The 25122-nt window shown below is 42.6% G+C and overlaps 1 protein-coding gene across 1 annotated transcript; it reads right to left on the reverse strand.

Moving 5' to 3' along the window:
- Positions 1 to 1786: 1786 nt before the first annotated feature.
- On the reverse strand, positions 1787 to 23590 carry cyba (cytochrome b-245, alpha polypeptide). Its single transcript, XM_073070238.1, has 6 exons — positions 23385 to 23590; positions 22941 to 23010; positions 17255 to 17329; positions 16948 to 17031; positions 16359 to 16440; positions 1787 to 3159 (listed from the first exon to the last, which is right to left on the reverse strand). The coding sequence occupies exons 1-6, from the start codon at positions 23440 to 23442 to the stop codon at positions 2989 to 2991; spliced, it is 540 nt and encodes a 179-aa protein (XP_072926339.1). The 5' UTR covers positions 23443 to 23590; the 3' UTR covers positions 1787 to 2988.
- Between the last annotated feature and the right edge of the window lie 1532 nt (positions 23591 to 25122).

Consider the following 25122-nt stretch of genomic DNA (forward strand, 5'->3'; position numbering starts at 1 on the left):
CTGATGGTGTGTGAGTGTGAATGTGAGTCGGTGTGTGAGTGTGAATGTGAGTCTGTGTGTGAGTGTGCGTGCATGCGTGAAAGTGTGTGTATGAGTGTGTGAGTGTGTGTGTGAGTGCATGTGAGACTGTGTGTGTGTTGATGGGAGAAGTTAGTTTTGATTATTCCATTGTGTTCTCAGCTGCTATCAACACAGCAACATCAATCAGTCCCAGGGCTTTTTCCCCTGTAACTGCTACTGTATAAGTTCTGTATTAAGATGTTATGCCTAATAATAATTTTGCTAAATGATTGACAAGAACAGACAACATCAATGAGATCTCTGTTAAAAATAATCTAGAGAATATGGGCCAAGGCTACTCAGTCACTCTTCAGAGAACAAACATATCACCCCAGCCACCAGGGAATCCGTGTCCACTTGCTCTGATCAGACCATGGAATCTCAGCCTGAGGAAATCTGCAGCAATTCCAGATCCTCACTCTTTGGTACCTCTCACTGTAGCAGCTGTAGTCACCGGACGGTGCACTGACGTGAACGGCCCTGGAGGTGGAGGGTAGCCCTTGACAATCCGTCCCTCTGGCCGATCAGAAGTGTCACTGTATGTGCTTCCCGGAACCACGGCATTCATCTTCAGATAGATTTTCTTGTAAGCTACAGGAACTATCACATTTAGGGAGTGGAAACCTTTAGTGATAATAAAGTGGTCTTGGGTACTAAGGATACACTTATAGCTACATTGCTGACTGCCTTCACAAGAAACCAGCAGCACTGGCAAACCTCATGCCTGAGATGTCATGTGCTCCTGAAATCAAAGTGGATGAAATCATTCCCTGGTGACGGCAGTGCCTTGGTAACCTCTGAGTAGCAAATTGTGGGATATTACAGAACAAAGGAAGGCACTGCCCAACCACGAGACTGGGGCCACAGGTCTTCCTGCATAACGTACCTGCAGAGGCAGCTCTGGAGCCCCAGGGCCTGTGAACACAGAGCCCATCTTGTCCAATGGGCGAATGAGCACTGGCCCCATGGCTCTACCACCCTCCCAGTTCCCAGGGTCCCGCCGGCTTGGCCATTTGGCCAGTGAGAGTGGATCGTAAACGTTGACAGTGGTCAGGGTTTCCCAACGCGGACCACTCCAATGATCTTCTGAAGGCTCACGACAGACAGCCTTTTCCACCATTTGGAATAAGTTGAGAAATAATCATTTACAGAACAAAGTAACTGATGTAGCAGTTAACATTAACGTCAAATAAACTACAAGCCACTGACTGTTCTTCTGTGTGGGTGGGGATGCCTGGAACACACTACCATGCTTTGCGTGCTGCTGGTGGTTCTACGCCCAACCACTGTCTGGGAGATCCACAAGTATCGGCTCTGAAGACTTCCTGGGAGTGGACGGTCACTCTCCCACTGGACACATCTTCGGCTCATGCCCTGACTACAGCAATGCCTCCAGTAACTTCTGACCCTCAGCAACTAAACTGCAGGGAAATGTAAGTGTCTGAGCGGACTGAAGTGGCTTCTCTCAATCCAGCAGTGCCCCTGAGCAAGGCAGTCACAAACTAATCCAATGTTCTCCAGTTCTACACCAGTCAAGGTCAAGGTTTACAGCTCTGGAAGGGTAAAAGGGCACTTCACAAATAGTGCATCAGACACCAGGCAAAACTGGCTCACACTAATGTGGATCCTCCGGTCCAAACCCTTACCTGGAGCAACAGTAAGTTTTATTACATGATTCACTCTAAGTAAGAACTGAAACATTATGCCATTCCACTGATAAACAATATAATTTTTAGGATTATTTTATTCCAATATAAGTTCCTGTTCCTTAGCTATTAGAATTACAAGCAAAACATGTTAGGCCATTTTAAACATACTCCCTGATCACTGTTACATGCTTCTTATTCAGCACAGATGAACCACTTTTTTGTAGTTGCATTGCTAATTTCATGAAGCATTTAAGCTGACATAAATAAATAACTTTTCCATTAAGTGATGGCTCCTTTTAAAATAGTTCTGCCATACCCCTTACTTTAAGTATTTGATGCAATAAAACAGCTTGAACTAACAAACTATATTAATTCAATAGCACAGTAATTAGCATTTCTCCTGGTCGCTAAGCATAGTAAATAAAGTACATTTTTCTGTGAACATGGGCAGCTGAGGAGAATATAGTTCACTAGGTGCAATCCTTTAATATACTGCAGACATAACAGTGTCCTTTACAACAAAGAATAGTACATGGGGCTGCAGAGGGCGATTGTTACTGTGGAAATTGGGAGACCCGTCAGCACATGAAATTAAATGCCTTTGAAGTTATATAGATCAGTGGTGCCAAGTTTAATCCTATCTGTAGTAATCCTGCAGCCCAGGTACACACTTTCCTGCTCATTACTGTCAGGAAGTGATCCAAAATGAAAAGGAAAAGGTCATATAATGGAGCAGGTTTTGATGTGTGGCTGAGCTCAGCTGTCATTTTCAGTAGATTTTAATACAATGGTACAGAAATTGTCTCGTCAACTAAATAAATCAGGGATTATATTTCAGAAGTGGAGGCTCCAGCTCCATTGGTCGAAAATGATCACGAGATCAAGAGTTATCAAAGGCAAATTTGTTCCTAGCTTTGATGCAAAGCCAAAATATTTTTACTGTACATGAAGGATTATCCACATCTATAAATCAGTTTTTATTAGTCTTTATAAGGAACAGACCTAAAATAATGTAAAAATATCTGTAAGTATAACTTCTAGGAAAGCTTCACGTAACTATATTCTACAAACAGTAACATTTGATGAATAAAAACAGATTAACCCTCGCTGTAACAAATCACTTCATGTGAAAAAAAGCACAGCAAAAAATATCTGTTTATATTTCCTTTCATCATAATCCGAGCTCGTGTTGCTCCTAAGACCTACAAAAACTTGCAGTAAACTTCATTTACAAAACAGGATAGAGATTACAGTTGTAGTTCGACTGATGACCTCAATCTCAGTTGTGTGTTGGCGTTGCACCTGCTGCATCGTCCGCTAGTTTCCTTCGATGGTCTGCAGGCGGCCGAGGTGGAGGATTTGTGGGGGGCTGATGAATACTTTTTCCAGCCTGTAAGTCTTGAGACGGTTTTGACTGGATGGGGCTCCATTGCTCCTTTCGTATAGCAGCCTAGATGGAGAAAAATAATCCATATTAATTTTTGTAAAAGCAGAATCAGAATCAGGTTTATTATCACCGGCATGTGACGTGAAATTTGTTAATTTAGCATCAGCAGTTCAATGCAATACATAATCTAGCAGAGAGGAAAAAAATAATAATATATAAAATAAAAACATGATAATAAATGAACAAATAAATCAATTATGCATATTGAATAGATTATTTTAAAAATTTGCTAAAACAGAAATACTGTATATTAAAAAAAAAGTGAGGTAGTGTCCAAAGCTTCAATGTCCATTTTGTAATCAGATGGCAGAGGGGAAGAAGCTGTTCCTGAATCGCTGAGTGGGTGCCTTCAGGCTTCTGTATCTCCTACCTGATGGTAACAGTGAGAAAAGGGCATGCCCTGGGTGCTGGAGGTCTTTAATAATGGACACAGCCTTTCTGAGACACCGTTCCCTAAAGATGTCCTGGGGTCTTTGTAGGCTAGTGTCCAAGATGGAGCTGACTAGATTTACAACCTTCTGCAGCTTCTTTCAGTCCTGTGCAGCAGCCCCTCCATACCAGGCAGTGATGCAGCCTGTCAGAATGCTCTCCACGGTACAACTGTAGAACATCATACCTCACACTCATCTTACTGTTGCATATGTCAGTTTAGAATTGTCCTAAAACATAGCTTCCAATAGAAAAAAAATCTCTAAGAATACAATGCAAACACGAGGAAATCTGCAGATGCTGGAAATTCAAACAACACACACAAAATGCTGGTGGAACACAGCAGGCTAGGCAGCATCTATAGGGAGAAGCGATGTCGATGTTTCGAGCCGAGACCCTTCAATCCTTCAAGATATCTTTCCTTTCGGTTAGTCCTGACGAAGGGTCTCGGCCTGAAACCTCGACATCGCTTCTCCCTATAGATGCTGCCTAGCCTGCTGTGTTCCACCAGCATTTTGTGTGTGTTGTTCTAAGAATACAATGCTGGGTTTTAGTCTGAATTGTTATCATTTGAAAGTGCAATCCAAAGTGTGTGGTTTCATGGTCAGATCACACAGAACGCGATAGTCCCAGTCTCTGGGAGCAATACTGATAACAGGAATGCAAGTGAGTAGTTTGCTAAAAACTGCATGGCGAAGAAGGCACCTGGTACATTGGCCCTCATTGGTCAGACACAGAGTGCAGCGGCTGGGAAGCTGCATTTCTGTCTAGCATCGATGAGCCCGCACTTGGGAGCACTGCATCCAGTTTTGGCCACTTTGTTAAAGGAAGGATGATATTAAACTAGAAAGGATGTGGAAATTATTTACCAGGATGTTGCCTGGCCTTGGGGACTTTGCCTTTTCCCCTTCTCCTGTCAGTACAAACAGTTCTGCTGGGCTTGGTAGGTCAGCAGCTACACCACACTTGGTTGTCAGGGGCTATCTGACATACAAGCAAATTGGGATGTATTTCAATTTGATACATTTTTAAAATTGGGAGCTTTAAATAGGTAGTGGGTGCTTATCCCCACTACACTCCCCTCCCTGCCTCCCAGCTATGATAACCTTAAGGAACCAGTTGACTGACCGCTCCAGGAGTTGCAAGAATTTGTACACGCTGAGCTCTGGAAGCTGGTAGTGGAAAACACAGGAATAAACCATACATGCCCTGACTGAGAGTTCCTTGTGTATCACGTGTACATTCTGCAATGGATGTGCAGCTTCCTGCTCACTCCAACAGCCCGTCGAGGCTGAGAATGACTTGCCTCCGCTCCTGTTCTGTGGGGTCCAGAGGTAGGTGGCTGAAGTGTCCTCACCTGCACAGGTGGGCAGGTGATGCGGCAGAGCAGACACACGGTTAGGGGTCTCTCCGATGGAGAGCGTACTCCTTGTGTGAATGCTCCATGCTTCTATTGGAGAGACCCAAGGCTCTTAGTGATTCCCTGCTTCGAGTGCTCACAAGCCAATGACTGCCACAAGTTGGGGAAGATGTTACAATTTTTCCAAGCACTTTCTCTGCCTCATGGAAATCTCCTGTAAAGATAGTCCTCAGAACAGAGTGCTTGCACCAAGTGGGCGGGTGTCTGGCACCCGGACAATATGGCTCTCCTTCAGGAGCTCAGTTGGGCGCCATCTTGGGAGATGTTGGTCCGTTGGAAGACGACATTGGCTTTTTGCAGAGCTGCCTATTCCATGTCCCAGAAGCAGGAATGAAGGTGGGATCTCTGCTGCTCTAGACACCACGAGCTTAGTGCCAGGACTTAGAGCTTGCTCTTCCCACCTGAGCCAGCGGTGCTGAATCTCTCCATTTGCTGAAAACTGGCTCATCGTGAAGCTGCAGTGTCAAGTGCAGTGACAGTATTGTGCAGCAGAAACTTCCAAAAGTTGCTTCCTTCACTGGTGCTAAACATTGTCTTGCAGCTCAACCTCAGAGTACACACTTCCACTTTACCTGTGTAACTCAATGACTGAGGTTGGGGCAAACCTAATTCTGGACTAGAGGTGAAGAAGTTTGAACAGCTTCTCGTGGGTCCTGTGGATTAATTCCAGTGGGGAGCTTGTTGTAGGAGGGGTAAGTTACAGCAGTGTGCAAGACAAAATGGCACCAGGGTGATGACCCAATCTACACTGAGTTAGGGTCTGTGGTATACTCACTGGTTAGGATCATGGCTTGCATGCCATTGTTAAAGTATCTAGCAGGATTTTGAACTTGAAAAGACCATAAGCTACAGAAGTAGAGGTAAGACATTTGGCCCTTTGAGTCTCCTCTGCCAATCCATTTCAATAGGTTCAATTTAATGTCAGAGAAATGTATACAGTATACAATATACATCCTGAAATTCTTTTTCTTTGCAAACATCCACAAAAGCAAAAGAGTGCCCCAAAGAATGAGTGGCAGTTAAACGTTAGAACTCCAAAGCCCCCCCCCCAGCTCCCCCTCCATACATAAGCAGCAGCAAAGTGACAACTCTCCCACCCCCACCAGCAAAAAGACATCGGTGCCCTCCACCGAGCACTCAAGCGTGCAGCAAGCATTAATAAAGACACAGACCTGCAGTATCCCAAAGACTACTCGTTCACCCGGTACACCACAGGCTCTCTCTCTCTCTCCCCTAATAAGGGAGAAAGAGGTGTCTCCATTTCACAGCAAGAGGGGAGACGTAACAAAACAACTCACTGATTTATGGTGTTAAAAGTCCGTTGTTTCTTCGGCAGTTTAACGGGGGCACGACTGCGCAAGCGCATGTAAGTCGGACCGTGAGGCAGCGGGAGTATTTAAAGAGAACAGTAGACGGAGCGGGCAACGGAGTAGAAGGGGACAGAGTAGGAAGGCTTTGTCTTGAGAGGCTTCAGCAAGCAGAGGCTGAGGACGAGTTTCACTCCAACTGAGGTAAGGCCGGGTAAGTTCCTTTCAAAGGAGAAAGTTTCAAAAGTTGAGGCAAGTATTGGGTAGGTCATGGCAGCTGAGATTGGCCCCGTGGTTTGTTCATCCTGCAGCATGTGGGAAATCGAGGATACTTCCCGTGTCCCTGACGACTATGTGTGCAGGAAGTGTGTCCAGCTGCAGCTTCTGGCAGACCGCATTGAGCGTCTGGAGCTGCGATTGGAATCATACTGGAGCATCCACAATGCTGAGAAAGTCGTGAATAGCACGTTTAGTGAGTTGGGCACACTGCAGGTAAAGGCTACACAGGCAGAAAGGGAAGGGGTGGCCACTAGACAGCGTAGCAGTAGGCAGGTAGTGCAGGAGTCCCCTGAGGTCATCTCCCTCCTAAACAGTAATACTGTTTTGGATACTGTTGGGGGAGATGTCTCATCAGGGGAAGGCAGCAGCAGCCAAGTTCATTGCACCATGGGTGGCTCTGCGGCACAGGAGGGAAGGAAAAGGAGTGGGAGAGTTACAGTGATAGGGGATTTGATTGTAAGGGGAATAGATAAGCGTTTCTGCGGCCACAAACAAGACTCCAGGATGGTATGTTGCCTCCCGGGTGCAAGGGTCAAGGATGTCTCTGAGCGGCTGCAGGACATTCTGGAATGGGAGGGTGAACAGCCTGTGGCCGTGGTGCACCTAGGTACCAATGATATAGGTAAAAAATGGGATGAGGTCCTACAAGGTGAATTTAGGGAGTTAGGAGATAAACTAAAAAGTAGGACCACAAAGGTAATAATCTCTGGATTACTACCAGTGCCACGTACTAGTCAGAGTAGAAATAGGAGGATATTTCAGATGAATACATGGCTTGAAAAATGGTGCAAGGGGGAGAGATTCAAATTTCTGGGGCATTGAAACCAGTTCTGGGGGAGGTGGGACTGGTATAAACAGGACGGTCTGCACCTGGGCTGGACTGGAACCAATGTCCTAGGGGGAGCGTTTGCTACTGCTGTTCAGGAGGATTAAACTCATGTGGCAGGGGGATGGGAACAAGTGCAGAGAGACAGAGGGGTGTAAAATGAAGGTAGAAGCAAAAAGTAGTAAGGTGAAAAGTAAAAGTGGCAGGCAGGCAAATCCAGGGCAAAAAGCAAAAAGAGCCACTTTTCAACATAATTGTATAAGGGCTAAGAGTGTTGTAAAAACAAGCCTGAAGGCTTTGTGTGTCAATGCGAGGAGCATTCGTAACAAGGTGGATGAATTGAATGTGCAGATAGTTATTAATGAATATGATATAGTTGGGATCACAGAGACATGGCTCCAGGGTGACCAAGGATGGGAGCTCAACATCCAGGGATATTCAATATTCAGGAGGGATAGACAGGAAAGAAAAGGAGGTAGGGTAGCATTGCTGGTTAGAGAGGAGATTAACGCAATAGAAAGGAAGGACATTAGCCTGGAGGATGTGGAATCGATATGGGTAGAGCTGCATAACACTAAGGGGCAGAAAACACTGGTGGGAGTTGTGTACAGACCATCTAACAGTAGTAGTGAGGTTGGGGATGGCATTAAACAGGAAATTGGAAATGCGTGCGATAAAGGAACAGTAGTTATAATGGGTGACTTCAATCTACATATAGATTGGGTGAACCAAATTGGTAAGGGTGCTGAGAAAGAGGATTTCTTGGAACGTATGCGGGATGGTTTTCTGAACCAACATGTCGAGGAACCAACTAGAGAGCAGGCCATTCTAGATTGGGTATTGAGCAATGAGGAAGGGTTAGTTAGCAATCTTGTCATGCGAGGCCCCTTGGGTAAGAGTGACCATAATGTGATGGAATTCTTCACTAGGATGGAGAGTGACATAGTTAATTCAGAAACAAAGGTTCTGAACTTAAATAAGGATAACTTTGAAGGTATGAGACGTGAATTAGCTAAGATAGACTGGCAAATGATACTTAAAGGGTTGACGGTGGATATGCAATGGCAAGCATTTAAAGATCGCATGGATGAACTACAACAATTGTTCATCCCAGTTTGGCAAAAGAATAAACCAGGGAAGGTAGTGCACCCGTGGCTGACACGGGAAATTAGGGATAGTATCAAGTCCAAAGAAGAAACATATAAATTAGCAAAAAAAAGCGGCACACCTGAGGACAGGGAGAAATTCAGAGACCAGCAGAGGAGGACAAAGGGCTTAATTAGGAAAGGGGAAAAAGATTATGAGAGAAAGCTGGCAGGGAACATAAAAACTGACTGTAAAAGCTTTTATAGATATGTGAAAAGAAAAAGATTGGTCAAGACAAATGTAGGTCCCTTACAGTCAGAAACAGGTGAATTGATCATAGGGAACAAAGACATGGCAGACCAATTTATTAACTACTTTGGTTCTGTCTTCACTAAGGAGGACATAAATAATCTTCCGGAAATAGTAAGGGACCAAGGGTCTAGTGAGATGGAGGAACTGAGGGAAATACATGTTAGTAGGGAAGTGGTGTTAGGTAAATTGAAGGGATTAAAGGCAGATAAATCCCCAGGGCCAGATGGTCTGCATCCCAGAGTGCTTAAGGAAATAGCCCAAGAAATTGTGGATGCATTAGTGATAATTTTTCAAAACTCCTTAGATTCTGGATTAGTTCCTGAGGATTGGAGGGTGGCTAATGTAACCCCACTTTTTAAAAAAAGGAGGGAGAGAAAAACCGGGGAATTATAGAACGGTTAGTCTGACATCGGTGGTGGGGAAAATGCTAGAGTCGGTTGTCAAAGATGTGATAACAGCACATTTGGAAAGAGGTGAAATCATCGGACAAAGTCAGCATGGATTTGTGAAAGGAAAATCATGTCTGACAAATCTTATAGAATTTTTTGAAGATATAACTAGTAGAGTGGATAGGGGAGAGCCAGTGGATAGGGGAGAGCCAGTGGATGTGGTATATTTAAATTTTCAAAAGGCTTTTGACAAGGTCCCAAACAGGAGATTTGTGAGCAAACTTAAAGCACACGGTATTGGGGGTATGGTATTGATGTGGACAGAGAATTGGTTGGCAGACAGGAAGCAAAGAGTGGGAGTAAACGGGACCTTTTCAGAATGGCAGGCAGTGACTAGTGGGGTACCACAAGGCTCAGTGCTGGGACCCCAGTTGTTTACAATATATATTAATGATTTAGACGAGGGAATTAAATGCAGCATCTCCAAGTTTGCGGATGACACGAAGCTGGGCGGCAGTGTTAGCTGTGACAAGGATGCTAAGAGGGTGCAGGGTGACTTGGATAGGTTAGGTGAGTGGGCAAATTCATGGCAGATGCAATTTAATGTGGATAAATGTGAGGTTATCTACTTTGGTTGCAAGAACAGGAAAACAGATTATTATCTGAATGGTGGCCGATTAGGAAAAGGGGAGGTGCAACGAGACCTGGGTGTCATTGTACTCCAGTCATTGAAGGTGGGCATGCAGGTACAGCAGGCGATGAAAAAGGCAAATGGTATGTTGGCATTCATAGCAAAAAGATTTGAGTACAGGAGCAGGGAGGTTCTACTGCAGTTGGATAAGGCCTTGGTGAGACTGCACCTAGAGTATTGTGTGCAGTTTTGGTCCCCTAATCTGAGGAAAGACATTCTTGCCATAGAGGGAGTACAAAGAAGGTTCACCAAATTGATTCCTGGGATGGCAGGACTTTCATATGAAGAAAGACTGGATCGACTAGGCTTATACTCACTAGAATTTAGAAGATTGAGGGGGGATCTTATTGAAACGTATAAAATTCTAAAGGGATTGGACAGGCTAGATGCAGGAAAATTGTTTCTAATGTTGGGGAAGTCCAGAACGAGGGGTCTCAGTTTAAGGATAAAGGGGAAGCCTTGTAGGACCGAGATGAGGAAAACTTCTTCACACAGAAAGTGGTGATTCTGTGGAATTCTCTGCCACAGGAAACAGTTGAGGCCGGTTTATTGGCTATATTTAAGAGGAAGTTAGATATGGCCCTTGTGGCTAAAGGGATCAGGGGGTATGGAGAGAAAGCAGGTACAGGGTTCTGAGTTGGATGATCAGCCATGATCATACTGAATGGTGGTGCAGGCTCGAAGGGCCGAATGGCCTACTCCTGCACCTATTTTCTATGTTTCTATGTTGTGTCACTTTTTCCAAGCTCTGTGCCCAAAGATATCGGGTCTCCAGGCTCACAGCCAGCAGCCAGCTCACTGCTTTTGATCTTCCATCTCCCATGATGCATCAGTTTTCTGCGGTAGCACTGACCTCGAATCTACCCGTCTTCAGCACCAATTTCCTGCCTTCTCCCCATATTCCTTCATGCCCTAACTAATCAAGAATCTATCAACTTCTGCCTTAAATATACCCAATGACTTGGCCTCCACAGCCGCCTGTACCAATAAATTTCAGATTCACCACTCTCTCTGGCTACAGAAATTCCTCCTCATCTCCATTCTAAATGGACATCCCTCTATTCCGTGTTCTCTGGTCTCAGACTCTCCAACCATCGGAAACATCCCCTCCACATCCACTCTCTCGAGGTCTTTCAACATTCGATGTTTCAATGAGATCATCCTTTGTTCTTCTGAATTCCAGTGAGTAGAGGCCCAGAGCAATCAAACACGCCTCATAAGACAAGCCCTTCATTCCCGGAATCACTTTCATGAACTTCCTTTGAACTTTCAGTGATATCAGCACATCCTTTCTTAGATAAGGGGCACAAAGCTGCTCACAGTACTCCAAGTGTGGCCTCACCAATGCCTTATAAAGTCTCAACATTACATTCTTGCATTTACAATCTAGTCCTCTTGAAATAAGCACTCATACTGTTTGTGCCTTCCTCACCACCAATTCAACCTGCAAATTAACTAACCTTCAGCAAATCCTACACAAGCACTGTCAAGTCCCTTTCCACCTCAGATCTTTGGAATTTTCTCTCCATCTAGAAAATAGTGTATGCTTTTACTTCTTCTACCAAATGATTCTTCATAAATCCTGTTGGACGGAGCAGTTAAGAAGACAAGAAGGATCACAAGGTGGAGTAATGAAGGCCAATATACTGTCTATCTTCTTAACTCTTGCTGTGGCCTATATGTTTGCTTTCAAGTCCTGGTGTACAAAGACATCCAAGTCCCTTTGTACATCAATATCAATCTACCACCATTTAAATAACAGTCTGTCCTTCTGTTCCATCTACAGGTCATGTTCTTTGCATTTAGATACATCAGCCTGCATCTGCCACATTTTGTTCATGTGCTCAACATGTCTAATATACCTTCGACACTCCTTGCAGCCTTCTCACAAACTGCAATCCCACTCAGCTTGATGTCATCAATATGCTTAAAAAACCATTGCATTTCATTCCCTCGTTCAAATCATTGATATACATTTCAAATAGCTGAGGCCCAAGCACTCAAATACACAACGCCCTCTGGTTCTTTCCCGTTTCTTTTTCCACTAGTTATATCCTTAAAACGTCTAATAGTTTGGTCAGGCACAATGTTGACTCTGTTGAATCCCACTAATATGTATATTTTTAAAGAGTCTTGTCACCTTGTCTTTATAATGGACTCCTGCCATTTCCCTTCCACTGATGTTGGGCTAACCAGTCCATTATTCCTCGTTTCTCTCTTCTTTTTTGGGGACTTACATTTACAACCTACAAATCTGCAGGAAATGTTCCACAGTGTATAGTGTTTTAAAAGATGATGAACAATGCCACCAGTTTCATGGTTATTCTTTTAGTGCATTGGGATGAAGAATACAAGGCCCTGGGGATTTACCAGTTTACAGTGGCATTCATTTCTACAGCTCTTTGTTCCCTAAAGTATTATTAACTTCCTCGAATTCCACATTCTCATTATAGTCTTTGTTTGCACAGAATTTCTTCTATTGGAAACAAAACCAAAGTCTTGTTTATTTACTTCAATATTTCCCTGTTCCCCATTGTATATTCTCCCATTTCTGAATGAAAGGGTTCTACACTTGTCTTAACTAATACTTACATACTTTTATCAATACTTATATACTGAAAGCATATATCTCCTAAAAATATAATCTCATCCTCCATCTTTCCCTTTCTTAAATAAAATACCCTTTTTTTTGCTGAATTCTGAACAGCTCCCAGTTCCAATTCAGCTGTCAGATACCCTTTCGGTTTATACGAAGTTGAGAAAGTCCATGCCCAGTAGTCAAACTGCTTCTTGCATTTTCCTTGAATGTGCGATGAATGTACCTTTTGATGGCTGAAATCCATTTGAAATTCTGGAAGAAGCTCTTGGTCCAACACAAGGAGATGGTTGAGGAGTATGCATGTGACAACTTTCCCTGAAGCAGATTGCAGGGAGATCCCTCTGCAATGACCAGTTATCTCCTTTCTCGAAGACGCTTACTTTTATTGCATTTCTGTAACATCTGGCATGCTCTCCCCCTCCCAGAAGAAGGGGGTGAGGTTAATCTGTGCCAGACCTGTGCCACTGCCACCTCTACTTCAGCAGGGGTTAGTTGGCTCCAGATACACACTTGTTTTTCAATGCTGTGATGGCTTTTTCAATCTCTTGCTGAGCTGGGCAGTGCTAGTATTGTAGCAGGTAGCTGTGGGATGGAGTCAAGGACACTCAGCTCATAGGCAAGGTCTTGGTAGAGGAGTTATTTTCCATGCTCAACTCTCAATCAAAAATCATTACATTTGCATTGTTACTAGAAAACCCTCTACTAACAGAGCATCTTTAAAGTTAATAAAATGTTCCAAAGTACATCAAAGGAGCATCGTGTCAGAATTTTGCTTGAAACTACAGAATAAGATAGAGATGGGACCAAAGCTTGACCAAAGAAATATGATTTTGTGGAGTGACTTAAAAAGAAAGAGCCAAAGAGAGAAAATACTGAGAATTAATGAGTTGCCAGAATGACCAGCTGCTTATTATGCAAAACTAATACCGCAAGTTCCTAGGAATCTGACGCTGATATGCATGACTAATATTTCACTTCAGTTTAAAACACTTAAGTAGTTCACAGTACAGACAAATTAAATATTTGAGGGGTTGCATTGAGCGGTCTGATTTCACACTGAGAATGGAACATCAGTACGGCTGCTCCATCTCGCCACACATGCAGGTGATTTTCAAACATGTATCCTCACCTAAATCTGGAGGAACTATTTCATCCGGTGAGAATGTTCAAAATGTATTTGAAGAATCTTTTAAAATTGGCATATCATTGAATAGCAGAGTTGGAAAGAGCTTCACAAAAAGCATACAGTCAATAGCGAATTTTTTCCTTGTAAGGCGTGTGGGAACTGGGCTAAATGAAACATTTCAGTGTTTTCCATCATTAGTCAAAAGGGTGAAAATGGTTGACTGAAATAACATACTGACCGACTATGTTCTTATTAAAATAATACACACAAAGTGCTGCAGGAGCTCAGCAGGCCAGGCAGCATCTGTGGAAAAGAGTAAATAGTCGATGCTTTGGGCCGAGACCCTTCATCAGGATTTCTTATTAAAATGGCGGACAGTTACCAGAGGTTAAATGGCCTCCTCTTGTTCAATGAACTACGGCATGAAATGCAAGCAAATTATAAGCTAGGTGTGGGTTACAGTAAACATTCTATTAAAAGTGACTCAGGTTTGAAAGTGCACCATAGTACCGCATCATTATAGACACACTGCTGTCAGTTGTGAATTGACTTCCTCCTAAAGGATGTATCACTGGAAACTCCACCCACTATAGCTTGCTTCAGTGAACAGCAGTTGAACCAAAGATCCTACAGGCCCCAAGGAAGAAACACAGCGTACCAAAAAGAGTATTTCTGCAATTACAGATCTGGCATCAGCTTTAGTTCTGAAATTCCAACTAACTTCTACAGGAAGTTAGAAAACAAGAGTACTTCACCAGGAGGAGCTTCTCGTCAGGACCAGAGCCCAGTAACTCCCTCAAGAATTAAGACTACCATCTGGTAAAGGGAAAGTCCAGTGACCCAGATCATGAGGCTTTCCATCTCCTTGGCCACTGCTTAAATTCTGATTACCAAAAAAACAATTTCCAAAAAAAACCTGTGAATTTTAAACGTTGATGTAGGAACCCACATCTTACTGCTTGTTTAGCCGAGACTGATTCAATGACAATACAACCATATAACCATATAACCATATAACAATCACAGCACGGAAACAGGCCATTCCGGCCCTCCTAGTCCGTGCCGAACTCTTAATCTCACCTAGTCCCACCTACCCGCACTCAGCCCATAACCCTCCACTCCTTTCCTGTCCATATACCTATCCAATTTTACCTTAAATGACACAACTGAAATACAAGACTTTAACATCCTTCTAAGTCATGTCTGACTTTTTAGTTGACTATTTAATTGTTATCATTTAATCAAATGCACATTTTTTAATGATGTAAGTATACATCCAATAGATCAGAGCTGCTTTTAAGGTCACTGAGGATGTATAATGCCCTGCCATTATATTACTAACAGAAGATAGTTTTGCCTCGTTAAATCCTATGAAAACATGTCATGACGGTTTATTATGAAATGTCTCGAGGCATATAACCAACAGATTCTGTTAACAGGAATTAATCTTATTCATTCTATTACACTGTTCAAGCCTTCTGCCATTGAGCTCACTATCTTTCTATGTCATTTTGTTTATTTTTAATAAATCAAAAGCTGCAGATGTTTATTTAATTTGAAGATAGAAATTTTTTTTTTAGATCTCTTACTGAGTACACTGCAACTCCCACTCACACACAGGGCTTTAGCAAACAGCTGAAACAAACTCCCTTGCTTTTACCTGTAACAACCAGTAGTGCTTGGTATCTTAGGCTGGCGATGAGACTCGTTGTGGACTGTATAGAACTATCCTTATCATGAAGTGTATATCCACTCTGTCAGTGAACTTGGTAAGTTATCAGTACAGTAACCAGTGGCTGAGGTGAAGTGTTGGACAGTGTTTGCTTGTTTGTGGTTTCACATTGAAAATGTAACATTAGTATTACTGCTCCATCTTGCCAAAGATGCAGGTGTTGGCTTCAAAAATATACACTCAACGACCACTGTATTAGATACGCCTGCTCATTAATGCAAATATCTAATCAGCCAATCACGTGGCAGCAACCCAATGAATAAAAGCATGCTGATAATATCAAGAGGTTCAGTTGTTGCCCAGCCTAAATATCAGAATAGGGACGAAATGTGATCTAAATGACTTTGACTGTGTAATGATTGTCAGGGCCAAATGGGGTGGTTTGAGTATCGCAGAAGCTGCTGATCTCTTGGGATTTTCACACAGTCTCTAGAATTTACGGGGTATGTCGCCAAAAATAAAAGCAAAAACCATCTAGTCAGCGGCAAAAACCATCTGTGGGCAAAACTGCCTCGTTTATAAGAGAGGTCAGAGGAGAATGGCCAGGGTAGTCCAAGCTGACTGGAAGGTGACAGTGACTCAAATAACCACACTTTACAACAGTGGTGTGCAAAAGAGCATCTCTCAGTGCACAACTCATCAAACCTTGAAGTGGATGGGCTACAGCAGCAAAGAAGATCACACTGGGTTTCAATCCGGTACCTAATAAAGTGGCCATTGACTGCATACCTCAGCATTCCTGGCTAGAGCTGCTTACAGAGAATCGCCTTCATTCTGGCTAATAGATTGTGAATTCAACTAGCAACTAGTTCGGAACAAAATAAATCGATCACTAGTTGATCACAACGAGACCAGATTGAGAACTGAACCACTCACTCATCTCATGAAAGATTTTTTTAAAATCTTACACCAATTTTTCACACGTAATAACAGTTTCGCAAACTAACAAATTGAGAAAGATCATGTATCAGGTTACAATTCCAAAAGAATATTAAAATCGACTTACAAGGAGATAAATAAGACTGGCAATGCCCAGGTTTACGGTGCCAAGAACTGTGGGTAACATAAATCCTCCAGGCACAGCGAGGCTGCAGAGAGTTAAGCAAATATCAGAATACGTTAGCCTGCCACCAAAGCACAGCATAATCCAGACATCAACTAATTAAATACCTGAAAATCTTGTAACATGACAACACTCACTAACTTATTTGGCATTGATCACAGGTAAGAAAGTTAAACATACTGAGCATTATACAACCAAACTACACATTTTAAGCAATAATAATGAAAAATTTAAAAGCCACTCATTTCTTTCTGGATAAGAAAATTACAAGAACAAAATTGCTTTGATATCAAGTTACTAAAATCTATATTAAAACCAGTGTGCTCAGACCATGATTCTTGTACCAAGTATTTCTATGTTACATTGACTGTTCTATTTATTATAAACTACTATGATTGTACATTGCACATTTAGATAGAGACGTAATGTACGGATTTTTACTGCTCATGTATGTGGAAGATGTAAGAAATAAAGCCAATTCAATTCAATAAAGAAAATTCAAGATACTGAAAGAGAGTTGAGGAATTTCTACCATGCGTGGAGAATAGCACGGATGTAGTAATTCCGGGTCAAAGGTCCAAACAAGTTCACAACAGCTGCCAGAAAGCGTTGACCCCTAAATACAAAAAAAAGATAAACAGAATTATCATCGGATAGAGTATGAAACTATATTTGGCTAATTTAGAAAAAGTACAAACCCTATTCATTCATATAATTATTTCAAATCCCACAGTTCTGTCGCTATTTGCATCATGCAAAATATTTTGATTTGAGTAATTAATTCTTCATACTTATCACTTTTAAATGCAGTCTAATTTCTCATTTTAACGTTTACTTACGGTCTCTCCATGGTTGTGCCTTTTCTCCTTTTGCCTCTGGGATATTCCAGTAACATTACAAAAGCTCCTGCAGCACTGAGCGTCTCCAGGTAAGGAAAAAAATGCATAATCACAATGATTCAGCATGTGCAATCCTCTAATGGTCATGGAACCTCTCTCCTAATGACATGACCTTTTAAACAAATTAAACAGCAAAGATTAGCTGTTCAACGCTGCAGATGAAATGCTGTCAGAAGCTTACTAAGTTCCTCTCTAAACTTACCATACTTTTAGTATGGTAGAAGCGTTTCCATCTCAACACAGATCCAGATGAACTAGTGAGATGATTGTGGTAAGCAGACTAGAGCCAGATAACCTACAACTGAAGGTTTTGGAGAAGTATCGATACAAGTTTGATACAAGACAAGGACTCCACTCACTAATGGAACACAACTTCTTATTTCACGGAGGATGATTAACACCCCCAATCACTTCAGAAGAACGTGAAATATGATTTTCTCTTGATCTACAAATGTTGGGTGCTGGTATTTTAATGTCACATTTCTGAAGACAAATGGTAGAATTTGCCAGTACGGTATAGATCATAGAAACCCTACAGCACAATACCAGCCCTTCAGCCCACAATGCTGTGCCGAACATGTACTTTAGAAATTACCTCGGGTTACCCATAGCCCTCTATTTTTCTAAGCTCCATGTACCTATCCAGGAGTCTCTTAAAAGACCCATATATAGCTTCCTTTCCTATTGCATCTAGACAGCAAATTGAAAATGAAAGCAGCTGATGATTGTTTTTAATCTTTAATATGTAGTGAAGGTGCAAAAGTGTATTATGATCTTACCCTGAAAGCACTTCAAATATCTATTGATTTAAACATGAAACTTACACTTTAATCATGAAAACAATGCATTGTTGACCCCTTTGCCACCCCCTATACACACTTTGTCATGAATCAACTCTGCCACATGAAACACTGTCCGCTCAAAATATTGAAGTCCAAAAAATTTTACTTTATTGCACAGATCATCTCCACCCTCACCTCTCCCACTCCAATGAAGCCTTGGTCCTGAACTTGCAGATGTTCTTTATGCAATGCAATAAGTTTAGAATTAGGTTGAACAAAGAGCTATGGACCAGCTAGTAATCACAGAACCTCTATTGGATCAATTAAGAAAATTAAGACAACAGAGCTGACAAGCACTGGTAATCGTGCAGATCTTTAGGGTAGGTTAGAGTAAATTCTGGGAAGCGGATGGAGTAGTTATTCATAAAATCAGACCAGGAATTACTCCAGAAATTCCCCCTGGATTTCCACATAAATCTTGGTCCTATTTATGGCTTTATGAGTAGAACTGAGAATAAGAAAGGTAGGAAGACTTATAAACCACCCAAACATCTGCAGGATTTAGAGGAGCAAATTTATAGAAAGATCGAAACCTGTTGTTAGAAATATAAGATTGTGATAATAGGTGATTTTAACTTCCCACATATTGACTGCGACTCCATTACTGTAAACGGGCTGGATGGGAAAGAGTTTGTCAAATGGGTTCAGGGGAGTTTTCTTACTCATACATACAGTAGAAGTCCCAACTAGGGAAAGTGTGACACCAGATCTGCGATTAGGGAATGAGACATGATGGGTGACAGAATTCTGTGTAGGGGTACACTTTGGTCTAGTGATCATAATGTGATTGGTTCCAAGGTAATTATGAAAAAGGATAGGTCTGGTCCTCAGGTTGAGATTCTAAATTGGGGGAAGGCCAATTGCATGGCATTACAAATATTTGTTGGCTGTTTGTTGGCAAAGGTGTACTTGGTAAATGGGAAGCCTTCAAAAGTGAAATTTTGAGAGTAAGTGTTTGTATGTTCCTGTCAGAATAAAAAGCAAGGATAACAGGTTTAGGAAACCTTGGTTTTTGAGAGATATTTTGGCCCTGGTTAAGAAAAAGGAGGAGATGCAAAGCAGGTATAGGTAGGTAGGAACAAATGAGGTACTTGAGGAGTGTAAAATTTGCAAGAGAACACCTCAGTAGGAAATAAGGAAGGCTGAAAGGAAACATGAGGTTGCCCTGGCAGACAAGGTGAAGGAGAATGCTAAGGGCCCTGACAGATATAGTAAGAGCAAAAGGATAGCAAAGGACAAAAATGGTCCCCCGAAAGATCAGAAACAAGAGAAAATCTGCAGATGCTAGAAATCTGAGCAACACACACAAAATCACTTGGAAAGATCAGAGTGGTAATCTATACATGAGGCCAAAAGAGATGGGGGCGATCTCATGATGATGAAAGGCACTGACTACGTGGATAGTCAGAGGCTTTTTCCCCGGGCTGAAATGGCTAACATGAGAGAGCATAGTTTTAAGGTGTTTGGAATTAGGTACAGAGGAGACGTCAAGGGTAAGTTTTTTTACACAGAAGAGTAGTGAGTGCATGGAATGAGCTGCTGGCAATGTGGTGGTGGAAGTGGATACGATAGGGTCTTTTAAGAGACTTTTGGATAGGTACATGGAGCTTAGAAAAATAGAGGGCTATGGGTAGCCCTAGGTAAATTCTAAAGTAAGTATATGTTTGGCACAGCATTGTGGGCTGAAGGGCCTGTATTGTACTGTAGGTTTTTTATGTTTCTATCTTAAATCTGGGAAATGGACACAGAGTGCAGCAATGCAGCAGTGAGGTCACGGACCCTCTACAGATTACAGAGGAGGGAATAATAAAGGATCCTAATGCTTTTCCAGCATATAAGACGCATAAACTTATCTCGGGCATCCAGTCGGGTCCAGGTATCAATTTTAATCTTCATTGAAGATGGCAGAGTTTGTCACTGAAACATCAGTTAAAACCGATACCTGTGCTCGGCTAGATGTCTGAGAAGAGAGGTGTTGTTTGGTCTCTTGAGGCAAATCAGCATGGATAAGTCTCCAGGGCCTGACAATGTGTTCCCTCAGACTCTGTGGGAGACAAGTGCAGAAATTGCAGGGGCCCTATTTTTAAAAACTTTGGTTAGGCACATTGATGAGAGGGGTATGGAGGGATATGGTCCAGGTGTGGGTCGCTGGGACTAGGCAGATTAATGGTTCAGAACTGACTAGATGGGCTGAAGGGCCTGTTTCTGTGCTGATGCAGATGAATATCACAGACTGTGGTGGAGGAAAAGCCCGTGGGTATAAGGTGGAAGCTGATTGTTTCCTGATCGCTCAGGGCATCAAAGGACATGGCGAGAAAGCAGGTGAATGGGGTTCAGTGGGATCTGGGATCAGCCATGATGGAATGGTGGAGCAGACTCGATGGGCTGAGTGGCCTAATTCTGCTCCTATGTCTTATGGTCTTAATAGAAGCTCCCTTGTCCAACATAACACCTCCTCCCTCTCCCAATGTGATTCCCAACAACGGCATGGTTGCTAGGCTCCATATACCAGATGGCCATGCTGAGTATTTGGAACAATATGTCCGTCTTACTTCTCTTTAGTTCGACACACAAATACAATATATAGAACGGCTCAGACTGAACTCAGAGTTCTAGAAACAGTGAATCCCTTCACCTGCAAACAGTTCTGGCACAGACATGTATTGACTGCTCGGCAATGTCACATTCTTTATGCAACATTGTCCAGCTATTCTTTAGCTGGACACCCACCAAGGACACAGAGAGGGAACCCAAGCTGACCAGTAAATGAGCCCACATCTCGTTTTCCTTCTTCCTGCTTCATAGATGCTGGCTCTGCACTTTCAGAAGCTTCTTTCTTTATTTGAAAACACATCTCCTTTTGATGCTCACTATGAGCCACTGAGACTGTAGCTTTACATTAAAGATATCTTGAAGTGATCTAATGTCTGACAGAGCTGCAATAAGGATTAAGTGCACTGTCACTTCAAAGAAGAATAATGCTTTCCTTCCACCCCTGCTCTCTTCCAATGCCTTTCCCGAAAGTACCCTACCCTAATCAGACTTGTTCAACCAAAACATACTCTCACTTCTGCTTATTAAGCTTTGAATGCAGCTTGGCTGCTAAGTTTCACCACATTGTTATGAATTTAAAATTACTCAATTTTACTAAGGAGACAAAGATGGTACAAAAGCTCCAAACGTTAATTGTCAGGGCATGACAGTTCATAATTGCCCAGAATCTTGACTGGTGCCTCAGCATTCCACTGTTTTTAGGACATGGGTGAAGAAATACAGAGCTGTAGACCCAGCTGCCTATACTTATAATTAAGATGGGAAACACAGTAAATAATGTCCTGACAAAGGGTCTCGGCCCAAAACATCGACATGCTTCTTCCTATAGATGTTGCCTGGCCTGCTGTGTTCCACCAGCATTTTGTGTGAAGTCTGGCATTATCCACTTTGAAGTAAGTTGAAAAATTAGAGTTGTGGGGGAACAATAAGTTATTAAATAGTTCTTATTGGATGTAGAATATTGCTGTTTATCTCAATGGGTTTGGGATATAACAGGGAGAAAGTGATGGTACAGAACAAAAACAAGCAATACAACTGGTTGATGCTGTATCCTCACCAACATGGAGGCACTGAGCTAATGCTCAGTTTATGCCATGACCATTATCACTGAACCTTGCTTGACTTTTCCCCTAGATCTGATTTCTTATGCATTCCTCAGCTCTGCCTTCCGTTACTTCGGCATTAAACCCTGACATCTCTCCTTAAACTCTTCAGCTTTGCTTTTGAATGACTACCTTAACAGTGGGCCTCTTTAACCAAACTTCTGCCCACATTCCATTACTTTTGTGCAAAGTAATATATTTGGTTTGCTGTTTCACCATGAAGAATTTGTCTGTTATTAAAAAGGTGCTATATAAATGCCAGTAATTGTTTTAAGAACTCAAACTAATAATAGGTTTTTATACACGTCACAGGAACCCAATTGATAAATTTATTCTTTAGTTTTGCTTTACATTTAAGACAGACAAAGATTGTGGGCTTTGCTGGCATAGGGAAGCAGCTGCTGTCCACTATTAATTGCCAATGAGATAGTAATGTTGATCCACCTTCTTAAACACTGATTAGCAAAGATTTTTAACGGAATCGAGCAACATGATGGATCAATTCAGGGGACTGTTAAGAAGTAATCACATTGCTCTGGTTACAAAGAGGAATGCCTGCAGAACAGAGCATCACTTCCATTTTACATCCACCGATGTCCCATCCCAGCATGCCACAGAATTCAAATCTGCACTCTGCTTTAACTCACAATCCCAAGTCAACATTGTCTTCATTTTTATTTGACCTGTTGACCAGAAAAATCCCACAACTCTGCCCTCGGATCACCAGAATTCAAAATGATGGCACGGTTCCTGAAAACCACATCACCTGCCACGAGCTCTTCGAGTTCACGTAAAATTCAACTTCTTTATTAACCTGAGGTGACACACTTGTCAACAATTTTCTTAACCAATTAACAGATTTTGCTTGCATTGGCTGTTACTGTGTGTGTGGTGGGGGGGGGGGGGGAGTTTGAGGTGAGAGGGTATAGGCAGAGAGACAAGCTGGAAAGTGAATGAATTGACACAACGGAATAAGTCACAGTTGGAAATGATCGCCCCATTCCTCAAAGCAATTCACAAATAATTAGATTCAGAATTTGCATTAAACTTTATATACAGTGCGCAATATCCAGGGTGAGGGGGTCGGTAAAGTGGCTGTAATTGTAGCGTCTCCCTCGAAAAGGATACATGCCATACGCCGCAAACTCCCATCGTTTAAACTGCCCGGCCACTCCCACTATACCGCCGATCAACAGAACTATTACAAGGAAACACAATGAGAAAATTAGGATCAAACATGCGAAAACTTCAAGATTACACCCCTGATCTAAAATCACAAAAAAACACTGACAGAAACCCAATAATTGTTCCAATATGATCTTTACTAGGAATATGGGTGCTTCACGCAATGTGTAATCCCAGTAATTTTTGTTGTGTAAATCACTATAAACGACATACCCATTACCCAGGAGTGTAGCAAACCGACAGTCCCACTCCATCACAGTGCGGACAGTCCGCAACCAACACATCAAAACCTCCCACCATCAGAAGTCTCGTCTGCGCGCACAGAAAGTGCTATTTGGGGGGTTGCGGAAAGTTCTGCGGAGTTCGGCAGACAGCGGGGTTACTCACTGAGTCCGGAGGCCAACGCCTGCTCGTTTGCCCACATAGCCCACTCGATCTTCCCCATGGCTTGCGGATGAGCTGCTCTCCACGATCCGATCAGTGCCGCTCCCGGGCTCGGGCTCCGCTCCTCTGGGGCTGGGATTTAGTTTACTGACGTTGTACCGCAGCCGCAGCTCCGCGTCATTTCCTTCTTTTCTCCTCACTACGTGACCAATCGGGAGTGCACCTGGGCGTTGTCAACTAACTTCGGTCCAAGTGAACTACAGAAAGAGGAAGTTTTGTGTTGTATGGGCGCTCGGCTGCCCGACGCCCGAGAGCAGGTGCGCGGCCGGGCACAACTTCACTGACTCATTCTCACTACCTTCCTCCTCCCATCCCACTGCGCCGTTGTCAAAATGTGCGCTGCCTGCCATGACTACTAAAAGGATATAAGGGCAGGGGGAATATTTTAGTTTGCTAAAGAGGAATTTCCCGGCGAAATTTCAGTCGAAGTCGTTCAGCTGTTTGCTTTAAAAATCGTGCTACCTGACACTTACGGCAGAGAACTGAGCTATCAACCGAGGCTCTTGCTCGAGAAGCAACTAGAAACAGCGCGAGCTAAGGATACCGTCCTGAAGGTGGCCGAGGCATTTGGTCAACACTTCGGTGCATGAAACAAATTAAATGTTGTCGACTTGAAAAGTTAGCTCCGTTTCTTTTGCCACAGATACAACCTGGCCTACAGAGTATTTCAGTATATTCTGTTTTTAATTTTTAAATGGTGTGTTTATGTTCTGAGTGCAAACTCATTTGGAGGCGCAGCAAGCGATTAGGAAGATTAGCCAAAAGGCTATTATTTGAACAATTGAATTTGAATATAGAACAAAGTAAGACGTGCGGTCTAGGGCTTAGGTGAAACTGCACAAACAGTGTTGTGTGTATTTTTGGGTTCTTGTCTAAGAATAGATGTCTAAGAATTGACATGGAGAAGGGAAGATCCATTGGGCTGGTTCCGGGGCAGGCAGGTTTGCTACAAGAGGAGAGATCGAGTAGAACCATAGGACATTACAGCACAGAAACAGGCCCTTCGGCCCTTCTTGGCTGTGCCGAACCATTTTTCTGCCTAGTCCCACTGACTTCCACCTGGACCATATCCCTCCATACACCTCTCATCCATGTACCTGTCCAAGTTTTTCTTAAATGTTAAAAGTGAGTCCGCATTTACAACTTCACTGGCAGCTCATTCCACCACTCTCTGCGTGAAGAAGCCCCCCCCCCATGTTCCCTTTAAACTTTTCCCCCTTCACCCGTGTCTTCTGTTTTTTTTTCTCCCCTAGCCTCAGTGGGGAAAAAAGATGAGGTAAGTATTCTCTCAAATACTTGGAAGTATGAAAGGATGCCTCACTAACTCAGAAAATTCTTACAAGAAATTTGTGTAAAAAAATACACAAATACGTCGGCAAGACGTAGAGAGGATGTTTCTATGGCTGAGGAGTTTAGAACCAGGAATTAATAAGGGTTAGTTTTTGGAATGAGGGAAGAACCGTCTCCCTGGAATTCTGTTCCCCAGAAAAATATAGGTGCTCAGTTCCTGAGTTCATTAGTAAATGATAGACTTCTGAACGTTAAGGAAATAAATAAATACGAGGACCGTCAGGAAGCTGGCACTGAGATAGAAGACTAGCCATAACCATGATGAAGCCCCTTGATTAACTGTGTTGCAAATAGATTTAATGTCTTTAGTTCTGCCATTTCAAAATAATTT

The sequence above is a fragment of the Hemitrygon akajei genome, chromosome 17 (assembly GCF_048418815.1).
Source record: "Hemitrygon akajei chromosome 17, sHemAka1.3, whole genome shotgun sequence".
NCBI classification, from domain to species: domain Eukaryota; kingdom Metazoa; phylum Chordata; class Chondrichthyes; order Myliobatiformes; family Dasyatidae; genus Hemitrygon; species Hemitrygon akajei.

Excerpts from the sequence above, each read along its gene's own strand:
- cyba (XM_073070238.1), bottom strand. The coding sequence starts at position 23,442 with ATGGGGAAGATCGAGTGGGCTATGTGGGCAAACGAGCAGGCGTTGGCC. Across the intron at positions 17,330-22,940 it reads GAGTTTGCGGCGTATGGCAT|TGCTGCAGGAGCTTTTGTAA; the intron begins GTATCCTTTTCG and ends GGAGACGCTCAG. Across the intron at positions 17,032-17,254 it reads GGCACAACCATGGAGAGACC|GGGTCAACGCTTTCTGGCAG; the intron begins GTAAGTAAACGT and ends TTTTGTATTTAG.